Raw genomic sequence first — 16,371 nt, forward strand, 5'->3', positions numbered from 1 at the left:
ATTTAAGTTTCTAACTAAAACAATTAACAAGTACTCGTTTTAGCATAAACTTGATTTTATTTGAAAAATGAATTCAACAACTCTCCAAATTTCATGCTTTATCACACCTCAAGGTTGAACTAATCAAAACTAAGGCACGTTCAGAGTTACTTTCCTGTTCCCTTACCTTCCTTTTCTACATCAACAAATATAGAAATAACCAACTATTACAACTTGAGTCTTGAAATTTACGTGAGGTAATAATTTATGTTGAAGCTACAGGGACAAGCTTAACTGTGGTCGTTGATTATGTAGACATGTTCGATAAGGTGTTTTTCTGACAGTCAAAAGTTTGGCAGCTATTTATTGTGTTGCTTGGTAACTTTAAAGCAGAAGAGATTTTTTCAGATTTCCCAAAACAAACTGTTACTTCAATTTTGCAAAATATCTATTTTTCAATTCAGAATCAACATGATTGTGTATATTTTATGGATGCTAACTTTTGTCTATCTATTCTTCTTACCCGGTACAATAAAACATTTACATGAAGTTACCCTGCCCTTAATACCAATTAAATTAGAATAATAGAATCACTTGCCATATTCAGCCACTTGCTACAACATTCATGATGAAATAGTGATGCATTATTTTCAGCTTGACTGTAGTTAAACTATTTGACCTTCTAGATATGCTAAAGAAGAGACAGCTTAGTAAACACCAATACAACAAAAGTGCTGTAGAGCAAATGTCAACATTCAACTATTGTAATTATATTTCAGTTCAAAAAGGGCATAACTAAACAGTTAATTAAGCCAAAGTCATGGGCCCTACTACATATGTGAACATTATCTTTTGCAGCATGTGTACCTAGTTTAAATTCAATATATGAAATTCTTATGGACAAGGTTATAGAGTTTACACAACAATGCAGACAGGAGGGCTATCTGTTTACTTTGGACTCTTTTTCTGAAAAACAAACAAGCTAAAAACAATGCATCAACACTCACAACACTAATCATGATAGGCACTACAGTCATATTGATTGATCAATATAGTATACCATACCAATACCAAATTATAACCCCATTAGCCTTCACTCACCACTCCCTTCCCGAGCTGGTTCTCAAGCTCCTTAACACGCTTCACGAGGAGCTGTATGCGCTGTTTGTCCTCAGTTGAGGCCTTCTGCTGTTTCTCTTCCATGTGGCGGGAAACACGCTTAGACTCCTTGTCCTTCTCATGGCGTCCAGCCTTGACCTTCACCTGATAGGAAAATGAACATGAAAAACCTGCTTTTTGATTAAGTGAGAGTAAATTTTGTTTGTAATATTATTTTCAGGCATGTTTAATAGCTATGCTGTAAAAACATATAATTGTATGCACATATCTAAGAAAACAAATATCTTCATAATGATTATTTTAAAGTTTTCTTGAAAACCTCTGATCACATAAGGTATTTCTTAAGATTTTCAAATTTATTTGATGTACCTGCCACTCTGAACCGAGGAATTTGAACTCAAGTACTCTGTTTTCGGAATTTTCCAAATAAAATTTGTTCAATACTTTGTTGTTAACAGGCCAGTTGCTTCATTTCCATGCAAAGACTTTCAAAAATATTCTGATCCATCTATAAAAATAGTTTTATCTTATCATATCATATTCTATACAAAAAACATACCTCCAGTTCCCTGTTGTGAGCACGAATGGTTTCCAGATTCTTTGTGGCAACCTCAAGGGCCGCAGCCAGCTCGGCCATCTTGGCATTCTGGGTAGCCGTTGACGACTTGGAACTGCTCGAATCCTGCTCTAGTTCTCGCTGTTGACAAATATATTTCAAGGTTATGTAAAAATTCAAGGTTTTGGGAAATTATATTTTAATGCTGTTTGACATTGCAGAATTAAACTTATGCAGGTTAGCGAATATTTTTGGTCCCTACCTTGAGAATAATTTTGCCTCTGTTATTTTTTTTTACATTATTTTAGTACACAAAATAGATCAAAACTTCAAAAATTCTTAATGTCTGGTAGATGAGGCTTTTAATGTTCAGTCTTATTAACTGTGACTTTTTATTGCTTGCTATACCAGTTTGTCCTGCAGTGCCTTCATCTCTGCGGCCGTGTCTGGAGGCAGCTTGGAGAGTTTCTCGGACTCCAGCTGCTCAATTCTAGCTTTCTTTGCACTCAGCTCCTAGACAAGGCATAATCAGACAGTGATAATATTGCTTAAGTAACCTTACAAAGTTCAAATCATTGAACCTTACCAGTTGAACACAGGCTATAAGACACTCATCAACATGTTAAAAAAAAATCTTGACATATTTTTAATTATGAATAGCAGACAACATTTTCTGATATGATACCAGTGAGAATTGTTAAATGCAATGTGAGCCATACCTCCTCTTTAAGTGTGATGTGTGCCTGCATCTCACTCCTGGATGCCTCCAGTTTGGCATCCAGTCCTTGTTTCTCATTGGCCATCTCCTCCTTGAGTGAATCCATCTGTTTCCTGAGCGTCTCCAACTCATCCCTCGTGCTCACGTGCGACATGCGCTCCTGCATTAGCTCCGCCTCAAAATTGTCTGATTTCTTCCGGAGCTCTCCAAGTTGCTCTGTCAACTCCTAAAATTTGAACAAGGTTTAGATATTTTTGTTTTATAATTTAACAATAAGTGGTCTTAACAACGCGAGTTTTGTACAACTGAACAAATGTAAATGATTTCATTTAACAATTCCATTAAGTTTATTATATACAAAAGCAAAAATATCTGAACTTTTAAATGTTAAAAAAGCAACCTTTTTAATCCTCAGCTAATACTAATCATTAATTTAAATTATTTAAAAAAAATGATGATCTGGTCATTTGAATCCAGATAAATCTTTGTCTTGTATACATACAGCAGTGCTCTGTGAGTCAGCAAGCAGAGTGGCATTGAAGTCTATCTGTTTCCCAGCATCCTCCAGCATCTTCTCCAGCTCTTCAACCTTCTCCTTGTAGCGGTCACGCTCATTGATCACATTCTTGTTTGATGCCTCAAGGTCAAGCAGTCGATTGTCTGCGGAAGCTAGTGCCTTCTCCAGATTAACTATCTCAATTTCAGCTGGGAAGAGAAAGCATAAACATAGCACTCAACACTTACAAGAACACTTTGGAAACATACTCAATTACCTGAATAAGATGCATTAAACTGATCATCCCACTCAAGACTTAACATATTAAAACTTTTCATAAGAATGTTAAATTTAAACGCCTGTTCTTATATATGAATTTATGAACACTGCCATTATTGTGAGTATTTAAACCTTCACTAAATTCCTTACACTTCTTAAAATCCCCTCCCCTACCTTTTGACTCTGTGTCGTCCTGCCCCACGGCCTCGGACACATCCCCGGACTTCATGATCTGTAGCGCGGACATGAGCAGGTGGGCCTCCTTGTAGTCATGTTTAGCCTGCTCCCAGTCATCGTGTATATCCTCACCCAATGCGTCCCTGCAGATGAACATAGGAAGGCTTACTATAATTCTAAAACTGTTTTCATTCATCTAGTTTGACTTTCTACTCTTTTATCGAGAACAGTACAATTTAATTTTAATAAACCACATACCTTATAAATGAATTATCATCATATTATGTAAAAATGATAATTTCTTAATTGAAAATGTTAAAACATGTATATAATCTATACAATGGATAAACCCTTAAACACTGTAAAAAGTTGTAAGTATACAGAAGACAACATATACTAAATACATGTACAATTTAATTGATTTATTCACACACAAACAATCATAATTACTTTTAATCTCATAACTAAGATAATTGCAACACCAACACACACAAGCTATGTTTAGTATCAAACAAACATTTGAACTTGATTTTTGTTCAGAAGTAACAAGAGTCAATACTGGGTAATTTGTCAATTTAACCAACGTGGAATAATCGGACTGGAGATAATTCAAAATGTCCACAGAACTCTATCAAATCATGTTTGTCTCTTCTACATACATGAATATATGAGACTCAGACACTCCTTGTATTGTAGCCACCACCATATGAGGCTCACAAGAACACAGTTATCACAAAATAAGCAAGACCATGCATTCTGATAGTTACCCAAGATACAATCTCATTACAACACTTTCTTCAATTGTATATGGCCTCCAAGTAACAGTTCTACAGAAATCAGGCATAACTTTCATATAAAGTTACAAAATGTACAAAAAAAAAATCATAATCTGAAAGTCTTTTAGTGTATCAATAAGATATAATTTCAAATATAACCCTTATTAAAAAAGACCTTGTTTGATTGACAATAACAAGAATGATTGAGTTTTAAAATCAACTGATATCAAGGATTCTGAAATCCTTTCTAGAAAAAAAACAGCTTAACTGGGTAGATCAAACACTAACTGTTTCCATACTCTGCTCACCTGTCACCCTTGCCAGGCGCCTTGCCATGTTTCTTCTGATATGTGTCCAGCCAAGCCTGGTAGGCAGCCTGCTTGTTGTCCAGTATGAGTTTGGTGCTGGTCACTCTGGTCAGTGAATCCTCCAACCGGTCATTCACCATCACTGCCGCTGGTGGAACCTCACTGTGGATGTCATGCACCTGGGAAATGGAATACAAGAATAATGCTGCTTTTTTAACAAACAGCACAAATAAAAAATCTGTCTAAAACAGAGTCTTAATACAAATCCGGAAAGTCAATTCTGTTGGTCATTTGATTGGTCAATTGGTCATATCTGAACTGAAATTGGCATAGACACTATTAAATTCCTTCAAATACCAACCTGCATGGCAACCTTTTCCAGGAGCTTGGCAGCCTTTTCTGCATTGATGAGTTCGTCCATGCGTATCTTTGTCTTCATGTGGGACTTCACCATCTTCTTCATGTCCTTCGCCATGGACACATTCATCTCACGCAGCTTTGTCAACTCCTTAAACATGGATGGAGTTTTATTAACTTTAAAGAACTAGTAGTAACAAAATTACATCTATTTTTTATTGACTCTGTCATATTGGTACTTGTCTTTATTGTAGGCAAAAAAAGATAATATATATGTAAGCAAAAGCCTTACATAAGGGCAGATTTAAAAGAACAAAAAGCTAAATAAAAAGATAACTGACTTTTAAAAGATCATTGATTCTCTTGTCTTTCTCCTCCACAGCCTTCTTGTTGTCCTCAAAGTGTGTCACTGTAATTGTCTCTGTGATGGTCTGCAAGGACAAAAGCTTCCTTCATTTATAATATGTTATTGTGCATATATACTGAGTTCAAGATATTTTCATAAGCTATCCATAGGCAACCAAAGATGCAGATACCAATCCTACACATAAATACGTATGTACCATATTGAAAGCTATTTTTATGTAACACTATTATATTTATTCAAGACCAATATCATCATTTAAATCCAAGCAACCATAACGCCAACGTAAATTCTTCAAGGAATTCACAGCACTGGGTTAAGTTTGCAAAAGCTAAAGGGTGTACAATTTGGTGTTCTTTCAAGCATATGAACTTTGTTTAGCTTTGAAATATACTGACCTTGACCTTCTCCCGCAGAATGAGGCGTTCATCTTTCAGAGCCTCGTTTTCAGCCTCCAGATCAGCAATCTTGTTGTCCAGGGTTGCTATGGTGTCATCATCGGCCACACTTGCTGGAAGATTATACAGATTCATGGGGTATTGTAGATTGATTTTTAGGAACAATCGTAAATTTAATTTTGTGTTTTATCGATTTGCAAGCTGGACTTCAATTAAACAATTTTTTTTTAAAAATGTATATTACCTGGTACCCCCTTGTCTGCCTGGCTCTGAGCAAGCCTCTCGTACTGCTTCAGGATCTTCTTCATGTCACGGCGCAAGTTCCGGTTCTCCTCCTTCAGCTTTTCGAGCTCCTGAAATATAGGGATTTTATGCTTAGGAACTACTTAGGAAAACATATGGAAAACAATACTTTAATTTTCAGTTACTGGCTGCAGAGCTGTAGCCAGTGGAAAAAAAAAGAAGCCAGCAATTGTAATTTTCTCCTTTCGTATATTTTTTCATTTAATATGTAATTGTATAATTTTGCATCAAATGTTCAACAAAAATTTAAATATTGGTTTCTCAAAAATAGAAACTCTATATATAATCTGCATATTCTCAGGCAAGGTATAGTAACATTAATTTTACTGCCCATGGGTAACAATCATTTTGTATATATCAATTTTTGGCACTCCATTTTCCGAAAATTCATTTTTATCAGTATTATTCCATCTGAATCCAGGAAAGCTTCATATAAATATAAAAAATGATAAAGGACCTCCTGAGAGACGCTGGTACCCCCAACCATAACTCCGCCACCGACCACACCCTCAGCCTGCATCGAAGCAATCTGGTGTTCCAGCTCTGCTATATGTGTCATCTAAGAGATAAATATACCACTTATTTAATTTTATTTATGGATTTGATGATAACAGCTGTTTTGTGTTTATAAACAAATGCCTACTTAATGAAATAAAAGTACCCTTTCGGTAAAACTTCCATGAACATCAAAGGTATGTAAATTTACCACTTGAAATCAGTTAAAACTAGCAAATATTAATTCTAACCATTACCCTAAGATTTTTAAAAAAATGTTTTACCTCTGAAATTGTTTGAAAAATATAAATTTCAGCATCAAAATACCTTTACACAATGAAATATAAACACAGATCAACCCTCCCCACCTGTGTTTGTATCTGCGTGTTTTGTTGACTGATCTCGGTGCGCAGCAGAGTTATGTGCTCCTGTAGCTTGGTGACTTCCACTCTGACCTCAATAATGTCCCCTTGGCTCTTTTCCAGGGCCTCAACAATGCTTGGGTCGGGCACTTTCACCTGTGGGCATAAATACAATTAATGATTTTTTTCTTAACTTTAATTAACATCTTTCTAGCCACCAATGTATATTCTAATAGCTGTGTATATAAGAGATCGTTTCTTAAAGTAATGAAAGTTTCAGCATAGCGGGATAATATTTTCAAAATGTATACAATTAAGCAGCTTTCAACAACATTTCATGCAGCCCAAAGGCGGAAAGTCTGATTGGGCTGTGCATTTAATAGTTTATGTACCTGTACAGTGACGACCTCTGGCTCTTTGGTATCTACTGGTTTGTGTGTGACATCAGGCACGTCCGGCACAGAGCCACTCTCCACCTGTCGCAGGGTCTTCTCCTTCTGCTCCAGTGAGGTAACCATGTACTCCACTTCTTGTCGGGTTGTGTACATCTCCTGAATACTGTCCGGCCTGAAATATTCACAATACACATAATACCAGACCAATGTCCCATAAAATTGTTTATTGTTTAACTTGCTTGGTTAAAATAGGAAATTGTCCATAACTAAAGAAAATAAAAAGAATCAGGAAAAAGTTCATAAATGAAAAGTGACAAGAGTATGGATATTAAGGTAAAGCGACAGAATTCTATTTCAAGCTCAACATATGGCGTAGACACAGCCTCTGCCCTGGCCTTACTTGTCATCGTCAGTTGGTTTTCTCTTGTTGGCCTTTTCAAACTGCTTTTCCCACTGTGTGATCTCCTTGTCCAGCGATGCCTTCTCTCCCTCCATCATCTTCTTCTCTTCACCATTCTTCTCAAGCTGGGCCTGTATTTATGTGTGGACACGATACAATATGTTATGTTGGATTAATCACAGCTGAAAATTAATTACTGCTAATGATCGTTCGATGTCCTTCCAACCTCAACCGCCTACTGCTAACGGTCTAGTCTTTGAAATTAGACTGTTAAATCAATAAACAAAAAATTACCATAATACACTGCTATGGGCTTACATGCATGTGCTAATTTCAACCACTACATGTATTCTCAAAAAAAATCTACTTTTTTGATGATTTTAATGTCAGCAAATTATATCTTAAACATTATCGGTACATTGAAAGAATTGAACAATTGACACAAGTTGACTTCCCTGCAAAAGACTTAATAGAAACCATCCTTATCAACAATCAATGCACATACTTATTATATTGGCATCTTCTTTGCACTGGTTGGAATGGATTGAATTATAGCAAAACTGAACTACATGTTATTGAACTATTTTTATATTTATTTAGATTAAATGCAAACCTTTTTAGTAGTAATGAACAGACAGTATGATGCTAACTGATGATAAGGTATAATTCAAACATTCTGAAGGACCATTTTTTCATGAGTTCTGTTACAATTACAGTGACAATATCTTACCTTGGTAGCGGAACTAGTGTCAGTGTCCTTGACAATAGCGGCAAGCGCCTGGTACTGACTCTCCAGAAGGAGGTACTTCGCCTGGATGTCTCCAACCTCCGCCAGTCGACCCGCAATGATGTCATGTTTTACTTGCCATTCATTTCCACTCTAAAGAGAAATACCAATTATTTTTTCTGCTAGTTCTCTTTAAACTTAAACACCCAAGAAGGCATGCATATCATTAACAAGCAGTTAATTGGATTGTCAAGGCCTGTTGTCATTGACATTTTACGGCATGCAATAGTTGCAGAAGATATAACGAATATGATCATTAAAATTTGTTTATTAATTTCTTCTGAAATCCCTTGTTCATTCAAAAAGTTAGCTTATTTTGCATTGCAAACGTACCACACTTTTCTCCCCCAGTTCAGTCTGCAGTTGAGCTATCTGACCCATCCATTGTGCTCGCTCTGCTGCAAACATCTCTCTTTCCTCCTCAAACTTTGCCCGATCCTCGGAAAACTGTGCTCGCTCATCTTCAATCTCCTGTCTCTCCTTTTCCATCTGTTGCTTGTTGTCCCGAGCAGCTGTCATGGCCCCTGCTGCTGCGAGAGCCCCTGCAGATATGCAATACTTATATTTAAGCCAATTACAATCTCAATATTTAAAGACAATTCTAGCTTGATATCTTAAGACAACAAAGATAAATGCCCAATGAATTTCAACACTAATTTTCTAAATAAGTGAATGAACACTACACGGAAACTCTTAAAAGTCAAATGTGAATTGTGGGGTCAATCAACAAAGCATGGAAACATAATTATTGTGATATTCATCTATAAAGTCAGTGTAACACTGTCACCCACCTCCTGAGAAGCCAGCCCCTGCAGCGCTCATCTGCTTAGACTCCACCCTGGCCACATCGGACATGCCTCCGCCTCCGGAGGTAACCTGCGCCATGGCAACAGGCCCCTGTGATGCAAGTTGAGACCGCAGACTAGCCACTGTAGCCTTTTCACTTTCCAGCTGGTCATGAAGAACCTTCCTCTCTTCCTCCCATGCCTGGGGGACAGCAGCTGTATAGGCAACAAATGAGTATTTACTTATTATTTAGAATTATGACAGAAAACCATGTTATAATATTTCTATTATTTCAAAATAAAAAAACATTTTGTTTCATGAAAATTTAGCATGTTTATAGGAAAGGTCATAATAAACATTTCACAATCATTGTAAGCTATGATATACTGTAACAAATTTATTTAGAATGCACCATTAAAAAGATTAGAACTTTATTATGTCAGGAATGTGACCTGTTATAACTGAATCCATTTTAGCAGTGGTGTGCATGTTTTTTTTTCTGATCTTGACACTGACCTACAAGTGCTCCCCTGTGAGCCCCTTCATCTGCGTACTGCTGGACAAGCTCCTCCTTATGTAAAAACATATTTCTTACATGAAATGTAATGATACTCAATCATGTGGGAGTCATATTCATTCTGGACAATGCAATTAGGTACTTTTTCTTGTGCCAGCAGATCCTCTGCATGATAACATCATGTTTTAAATTGTTTTCAAAATATTTGTAATTATATGCATTTTTATGAGTAAACATGGATGTTTGATTTGTTTCCACAATACAAAATTCAAATAAACTAGTGCTGTCACAGGAGTGACGAATACCCCCAAATGCCGCCTGGACACAGGAATGGCAATCCATTCCTTTGAAAAGAGGCCATAACTCCAAGGTTACTGCACACTGCATCTTCTTTTACCATGCATGTATTGTTTTATTTAAATCTGTTGAGTACTTTAGAAGTTGCACTGCTGACAAGAAAAACTAGCTGATGCTCTAGCTGATCTCTTCTGGAATAAGACATCTAGAGCATTCACGAGCTTTTCTTCCAACACGATCATCATCAAATTTTACAAGTACATATTTGGGCTTGAATGCATCCTTATCCACCTGGGAATAAATCCTGGGACTGTTCCTGTAGCCGAATTAACAAGTCCATCTGACAGGTCAATATTTGTAGTAAGCACTACTGTGGCAAATATGCCATACTTAAGTTCTGCTGGTATTCCACTGGCATCTGGTTCAAATGAAGCATGCTGGATTTGTTTTGTTTGTTCATCTTTCCAAGTGTCAATTACTTTTAAGATAAATATTTGCTCATTTAGTTTTTGAAGGATCTATCAAACTTGACCTGTATCTTCTGATGTTACACCTGTGTACCAAAAAATGTTCAAATCTGTCAAGCCTTTCATAAGTTATCGTCCGGAAACCATTTTTCTATTTTTAGTAACAGTGACCTTGACCCCACCAGCCCCAATATCGAACTTGATCTGTATCTTCTGATGTTACACCTGTGTACCAAAAATTGTTCAAATCCGTTTAGCCTTTCATGATCAAGTTATCGTCCGGAAACCTTTTTTCTTTTTTTAGTAACAGTGACCTTGACCTTGGCCCTACCAGCCCCAATATCGAACTTGATCTGTATCTAATGATGTTACACCTGTGTACCAAAATATTTTCAAATCTGTTAAGCCTTTCATGAGTTATCGTCCGGAAACCGTTTTTCTATTTTTAGTAACAATGACCTTGACCATGGCCCCACCAGCCCCAATATCGAACTTGACCTGTATCTTCTGATGTTACACCTGTGTACCAAATTTTTTTTAACTCTGTCTAGCCTTTTATGAGTTATCGTCCGGAAACCATGAAAACCGACGGACCGACCGACCAACCGACGGACCGACCGACCGACCGACCGACAAGCTCACTAACTTGATCTGTATCTTCTGATGTTACACCTGTGTACCAAAATTTTTTCAAATCCGTCTAGCCTTTCATGAGTTATCGTCCGAAAACAGTTTTGCTTTTTTTAGTAACAGTGACCTTGACCTTGGCCCCACCAGCCCCAATATCGAACTTGACCTGTATCTTCTGATGTTACACCTATGTACCAATTTTTTTTCAAATCTGTCAAGCCTTTCATGAGTTATCGTCCGGAAACCGTTTTTCTAAAACCATTTTTCATTTTTTAGTAACAGTGACCTTGACCTTGGCCCCACCAGCCCCAATATCAAACTTGACCTGTATCTTCTGATGTTACACCTGTGTACCAAAAATTTTTCAAATCTGTCAAGCCTTTCATGAGTTATCGTCCGGAAACTATTTTTCTATTTTTAGTAACAGTGACCTTGATCTTGGCCCCACTAGCCCAAATATCGAACTTGACCTGTATCTTCTGATGTTACACCTGTGTACCAAAATTTTTTCAAATCTGTCTAGCCTTTCATGAGTTATCGTACGGAAACCATGAAAACCGACAGACCGACCGACCGACCGACAAGCTCACTCCTATATACCCCCTCAAACTTCGTTTGAGGGGGTATAATGACAATTTGGCCATGTAAAAAACCTGAATTGTTTTCTTTAAATTTCTTAAAAAGGTATTGGTAAAATGATACACTTCATACACGAAATATACACATGAACTTGAACTCTATAGTAACTGTGATACAGAACAAACATAAGTGAAGGAGTTCTGAAACAAAAATAATTAAACTTGAATAATCTCATCTTTTCCCTATCCAGTCTCTCTTCACCACCTTCACCCTGTCCAGTCTCTCTATCTCACCCTTCACCCTGTCCAGCCTCTCTATCCAACATTTCCAGTCTCCAGCCTCCCTTTCTGACCTGTTTTCCACTTCAGTCTTTCTATCCCACTTCCTCCTCCAGCCTCTATATCTCACCTTACCCCTTCTCTTTTTGACCTTTTTCTCCTTCATTTTCCATATCCCAATTCATTTCCCCTCCAGACCCTCTATTTCGCCTTTCCCCTATCCAGCCTCTCTATCAATGTCTTGAACTATCTCACGATTTGTGTCACCCTCCTCTCTTTCTCACCTTTTCCCTCTCCAGCCTACTTATCTTTGTCTTGAAATAATTAACCCTTTCTGTCTACTACATTATCTTTCTTGCCTTTTTCCTATCTTAGTATCTATTTTATGTTTTCCCTCTCTCACTGTTCTATCTCACCTTTTCCCTCTCAAGCCTCTCTATCTTTGTCTTGAATAGATTCACACATTTCCTCCGCATCTATTCTTTCTCATCTTTCCCATCTCCAGTCCCTCTCTCTCTCATCTTTTCTCTTTTCAGCCTCTCTATCTTCCCTTTTCCCTCTCCAGCCTCTCTATCTCAACTTTTCCCTCTCCAGCCTCTCTATCTCACCTTTTCCTTCTCCAGCCCTTCTATGTAACCTTTACCTCTCCAGCCTCTATCTCACATTTTCCCTCTCCAGCCCCTCTAGCTTACCTTTTCCCTCTCCAGCCCATCTATCTTACCTTTTCCAGCTCCAGCTCCTCTATCTCAACTTTTCCTTTTCCAGCCTCTCTATCTCACCTTTTCCCTCTCCAGCCCCTCTATCTTACATTTTCTCTCTCCAGTCCATCTATCTTACCTTTTCCCTCTCCAGCCCCTTTATCTTACCTTTTCCCTCTCCAGCCTCTCTATCTCACCTTTTCCCTCTCCAGCATCTCTATCTTAACTTTTCCCTCTCCAGCCCCTCTATCTCACCTTTTCCTTCTCCAGCCCATCTATCTTAACTTTTCCCTCTCCAGCACCTCTATCTAACCTTTTCCCTCTCCAGCCTCTCTATCTCACCTTTTCCCTCTCCAGCCCCTCTATCTCACCTTTTATCTCTCAAGCCACTCTATCTCACCTTTCCCTCTCAAGCCATCCTCTATCTCACATTTTCCCTTTATAGCCTCTCCATCACAACCTTTCCCTCTCCAACCTATCTATCTCACTTTCTCTCTCAAGCCTCTCTGTCGCACCTATTCTCTCTCCAGGCTTTCTATCTCACCTTTCCCTCGTCAGCCACTCTATCTCACCTTTTCCCTCTCTATCTTTCCTATCTCACCTTTTCCCTCTCCAGCCTCTCTATCTCTGTCTTGCTGTGGACCAGCAGCATCTTCTTCTCCTTCAACAGACGGTTGTTACGCTCTGCCAGACTCTAAAAAAACCCATAAAAAATGCCGTTAGAATATGTGTATGCATGTCTTAACTAAAATTCAATTTATTATTTTATTTTGGTAGTCCTTAGAGAATAATTAATCTCCTATTACTAAATTTTGCAACACCACCTTACCATATTTCAAATTATGATTGTTTAGTATAATTTGTGTTTTTCTTCCCAAACTTTTCTCAAATAAAACTAATTCCAACAAGGCAGATCCTGCATAGTGTTTCTCATCTTAGGTGGCTTTCATATAAACTCAATGCTTACAGAAGCAAGGAGGACAGCTAATAAAAAGCTATTTCTCACCGTAAGCATTTCATTCCAGTATTTTTCCTTCTTGTCCAGCTCAACCTGGTGAGCATCGATCACCTGTCGGAACGTGTTACGTTTCTTTGAGTATTCCTCGCGTATACACAGCACAAACATGTTGAACTGCTCCTGTTTACAGTTAAAAGTAATGACAGTTAAGCAATATAAAGTGGTCACAACAAGATAATGAGTTTAAAACCATTTTACAAAAAGAAAAATGTGTCCATTTCCCAGAAAGGTTGCTTGTTTCAGGGGTAAGAATGGTTAAAAGCTAAAAACCCTGAACTAACCACCAGGAATCCAGCTGACCAAGTTAGTTCCCTTGGCGCGCCCACAACATGGTCTTAGAACAGGTCACAGTGGGGCAAAGCCCCGTTCAATCTGATTGTTTTGATGTTTTCAAAAAGCCATAGATTGTATTTAAACAGATCTGAGACTCTCACAATACTTTATGAAATGGTTGTATGGCATAGTAATCAAATCAATGGTTTTCTACATGTTTTTATCAATTGTAGCATAGCACTTTTTATCATACAGTTTTGTCTAATTTTACTTAATATATAATTTACTATCAGAATATATTGTGATGGTCTCAGACCTTATCATCACTACAGGATGATTTTATTACTACAATTACTCTTATTTTTGAAAAATATATATTTTAGCCACATCATGGAAGAGCATAAAGCACTACACTCAAATCTTTCTTGTACCTGAGTCTCGGTCTCGATGTCACTGTAATGTTCCTGTATATTCTCCACAATGATGATGTGGTTTGTCTTCATAGCTTTCATGTCCTCTGTGATCTTGGCGATGCAGTTGCGTGCGTACAGGTACGGAATGTAGGCATGCTTCTCTGCACTGTCTTCTTCCACCTCCACTGAAAAGAGTATTAAGGAGAAAAATATAGTCAACAATTATTAAATGAGTACAAAGCCATAAAAAGTCAGTAAGCGCTTTCTTTAAATATTGATTAATACCAAAACATGTTTTAGTTCACTACAGTATAGTAAGATTGGCAAGGGAACGTAATTGTCAGAAGCTTACTATTCAAAAACTAATGTCCTGCTGATTTTAATAGGATGTAGATTAGATGTATTTACACTAGGTTAGTAAGGAAGATGCTACTACATACCAGAAACTCCTTTGAATCCATTCTCTCTAAGTGACTTGTCAGCATCTTTCAGACTGACAAGAGAGTGTTTAGAAGACTGGCTAGGTTGAGCATCTATATTTGTGTTATAAAACTATGTTAGCTAGCATTTTGAAGCATTAATATGAAAATATTGTTAATGTCATAAATTTCCTGAGATATATTAGTGTTGGCAACAATAGTTAAAAAGTAAAAAGTAAAATCATTTATAGAAGAGGAATATAACTAAAATGAATTTTGATAAAAAATAAATTGTTATGCAATGTTACATGGGAATGTATATTTCATAATTACAAGCTGTAAGCATAATTTCATATACTATTAATTTTAAAGGATTTCACATATAAAGGTAATAGAGACTACACTGTCATGCAATAATATATTTAACAAATTTGACTTTGTTAAATTGACGTTAAAAAAGTGAATTAACAATCTCAAGACAGCAGTGAATGTGTTCAAAACAATTGTTCCATTTAAAATAAAGTTATTTCATCAACACCTCCCTTTAACGTACGTTCAAACAGGTAATAAGAAAACTATCCTTGATCCAATATATTGAACCCAATTTTACATCAATAACGATTAATGTGAGGATGGCCTTTTGTATCATCACAAAATCATATGCTTAAATGAATCCTACATGTATATTGTAATGAAGACATCATGCATTGTCATACAAATAAAATTTGTCTTATAATGCATGTATGCCAGTAACATAGCCCAGATACAGATACTCATGCCGTATACCTGTGGGTGCAACCTTGTTCTCCCTCACAAATCTACCAAGCCCCTTAGAAATGACGTGACCATTATGTTGGACATTGGTCACATTAGGGGCCTGGGTACTCGACCCAGAGATCACCATAACCTTTGATCCTGATCTCTTTACTGCGTTGTGCTTAACTGACATAAATGAGGATTTTAAAGTTTAAATGCAAATATTGTCAATTTAAACTAATACTCTAGCTCCTGTCACCATTGCAATCACACTTGCTAGAGTTACCTTTCTGCATAGATCAATCAGTTCAATGTTACAGCTACTGTTAAAATCAAAACCAGTTGTTAATGTTAGATTGATTGTTAGTTCATATATACTATGAAAGGGTAAAATGTATCAATAATGTATTTCTAAAAAAATGTATAAATCACAAATGTTCTCTCTCCAATATAGAAAGTCAGTTACCTTTCACTTCATTTTCACTTCTTTCTACCCAGGCCTCTGCAATTATAAATATTAAAATAAAGACACTTTGAATATGTTTAATGTATATATTGAAAAATAATTATATTGAAAATATTTATCTACTTAAAGAAGAAAAATTACAGCAAGTAGCTCTGTTTTATCGTTCCTCTCATCTGTAATATTGATTTACTATTATCTTCGACTGATATCAAAATCTTCAATATTTAACTGATTGTTCACAATGTGTTACCTTTGGATGCTCTAGAGTGGTTAGAGCGGAGGGACACAGTGCTGCCCTGCGTGGACATCTTGGTCACCTGGACAGCAGTCACTGGTGACATTGACCGTGGGGGGTCACTAAGGGACTCCTTTTGCCCCCGACCCTTCACAAGCTTCTGCTCAACATGATCCTTCTTTGGCTTTTTACTGTCTGAGGAACTTGCTTTAGGGCTTTTTGTACTTGCTTGTTGCCTTCCAGAACCATTCTACGTTACAAAAAGATAAA

The 16,371-nt window shown here is 37.0% G+C and overlaps 1 protein-coding gene across 6 annotated transcripts in view; it reads right to left on the reverse strand.

Moving 5' to 3' along the window:
* The window catches only part of LOC128227510 (early endosome antigen 1-like), a 39,473-nt gene that overhangs the window by 21,466 nt on the left and 1,636 nt on the right, over nucleotides 1-16,371 (reverse strand). For 4 of the 6 annotated variants that reach the window (XM_052938129.1, XM_052938131.1, XM_052938128.1 and 1 more), the window contains 25 exons: nucleotides 16,117-16,351; nucleotides 15,867-15,902; nucleotides 14,244-14,410; nucleotides 13,528-13,659; nucleotides 13,123-13,215; nucleotides 9,572-9,626; nucleotides 9,061-9,270; nucleotides 8,603-8,811; nucleotides 8,213-8,362; nucleotides 7,483-7,613; nucleotides 7,080-7,254; nucleotides 6,694-6,843; nucleotides 6,288-6,389; nucleotides 5,772-5,880; nucleotides 5,528-5,640; nucleotides 5,107-5,196; nucleotides 4,770-4,916; nucleotides 4,409-4,587; nucleotides 4,092-4,151; nucleotides 3,322-3,467; nucleotides 2,875-3,077; nucleotides 2,374-2,598; nucleotides 2,063-2,167; nucleotides 1,658-1,795; nucleotides 1,081-1,242 (listed from right to left, as the gene is read on the reverse strand). In XM_052938129.1, the coding sequence (XP_052794089.1) occupies nucleotides 1,081-1,242; nucleotides 1,658-1,795; nucleotides 2,063-2,167; nucleotides 2,374-2,598; nucleotides 2,875-3,077; nucleotides 3,322-3,467; nucleotides 4,092-4,151; nucleotides 4,409-4,587; nucleotides 4,770-4,916; nucleotides 5,107-5,196; nucleotides 5,528-5,640; nucleotides 5,772-5,880; nucleotides 6,288-6,389; nucleotides 6,694-6,843; nucleotides 7,080-7,254; nucleotides 7,483-7,613; nucleotides 8,213-8,362; nucleotides 8,603-8,811; nucleotides 9,061-9,270; nucleotides 9,572-9,626; nucleotides 13,123-13,215; nucleotides 13,528-13,659; nucleotides 14,244-14,410; nucleotides 15,867-15,902; nucleotides 16,117-16,351 (3,522 nt within the window). Of the gene's footprint in view, nucleotides 1-1,080; nucleotides 1,243-1,657; nucleotides 1,796-2,062; nucleotides 2,168-2,373; nucleotides 2,599-2,874; nucleotides 3,078-3,321; nucleotides 3,468-4,091; nucleotides 4,152-4,408; nucleotides 4,588-4,769; nucleotides 4,917-5,106; nucleotides 5,197-5,527; nucleotides 5,641-5,771; nucleotides 5,881-6,287; nucleotides 6,390-6,693; nucleotides 6,844-7,079; nucleotides 7,255-7,482; nucleotides 7,614-8,212; nucleotides 8,363-8,602; nucleotides 8,812-9,060; nucleotides 9,271-9,571; nucleotides 9,627-13,122; nucleotides 13,216-13,527; nucleotides 13,660-14,243; nucleotides 14,411-14,665; nucleotides 14,759-15,686; nucleotides 15,712-15,866; nucleotides 15,903-16,116; nucleotides 16,352-16,371 lie in introns of those variants that run through there. The other 2 variants (XM_052938133.1, XM_052938132.1) reach the window with 2 other exon arrangements.

This window comes from Mya arenaria, chromosome 3 (genome assembly GCF_026914265.1).
Source record: "Mya arenaria isolate MELC-2E11 chromosome 3, ASM2691426v1".
Classification (NCBI taxonomy): domain Eukaryota; kingdom Metazoa; phylum Mollusca; class Bivalvia; order Myida; family Myidae; genus Mya; species Mya arenaria.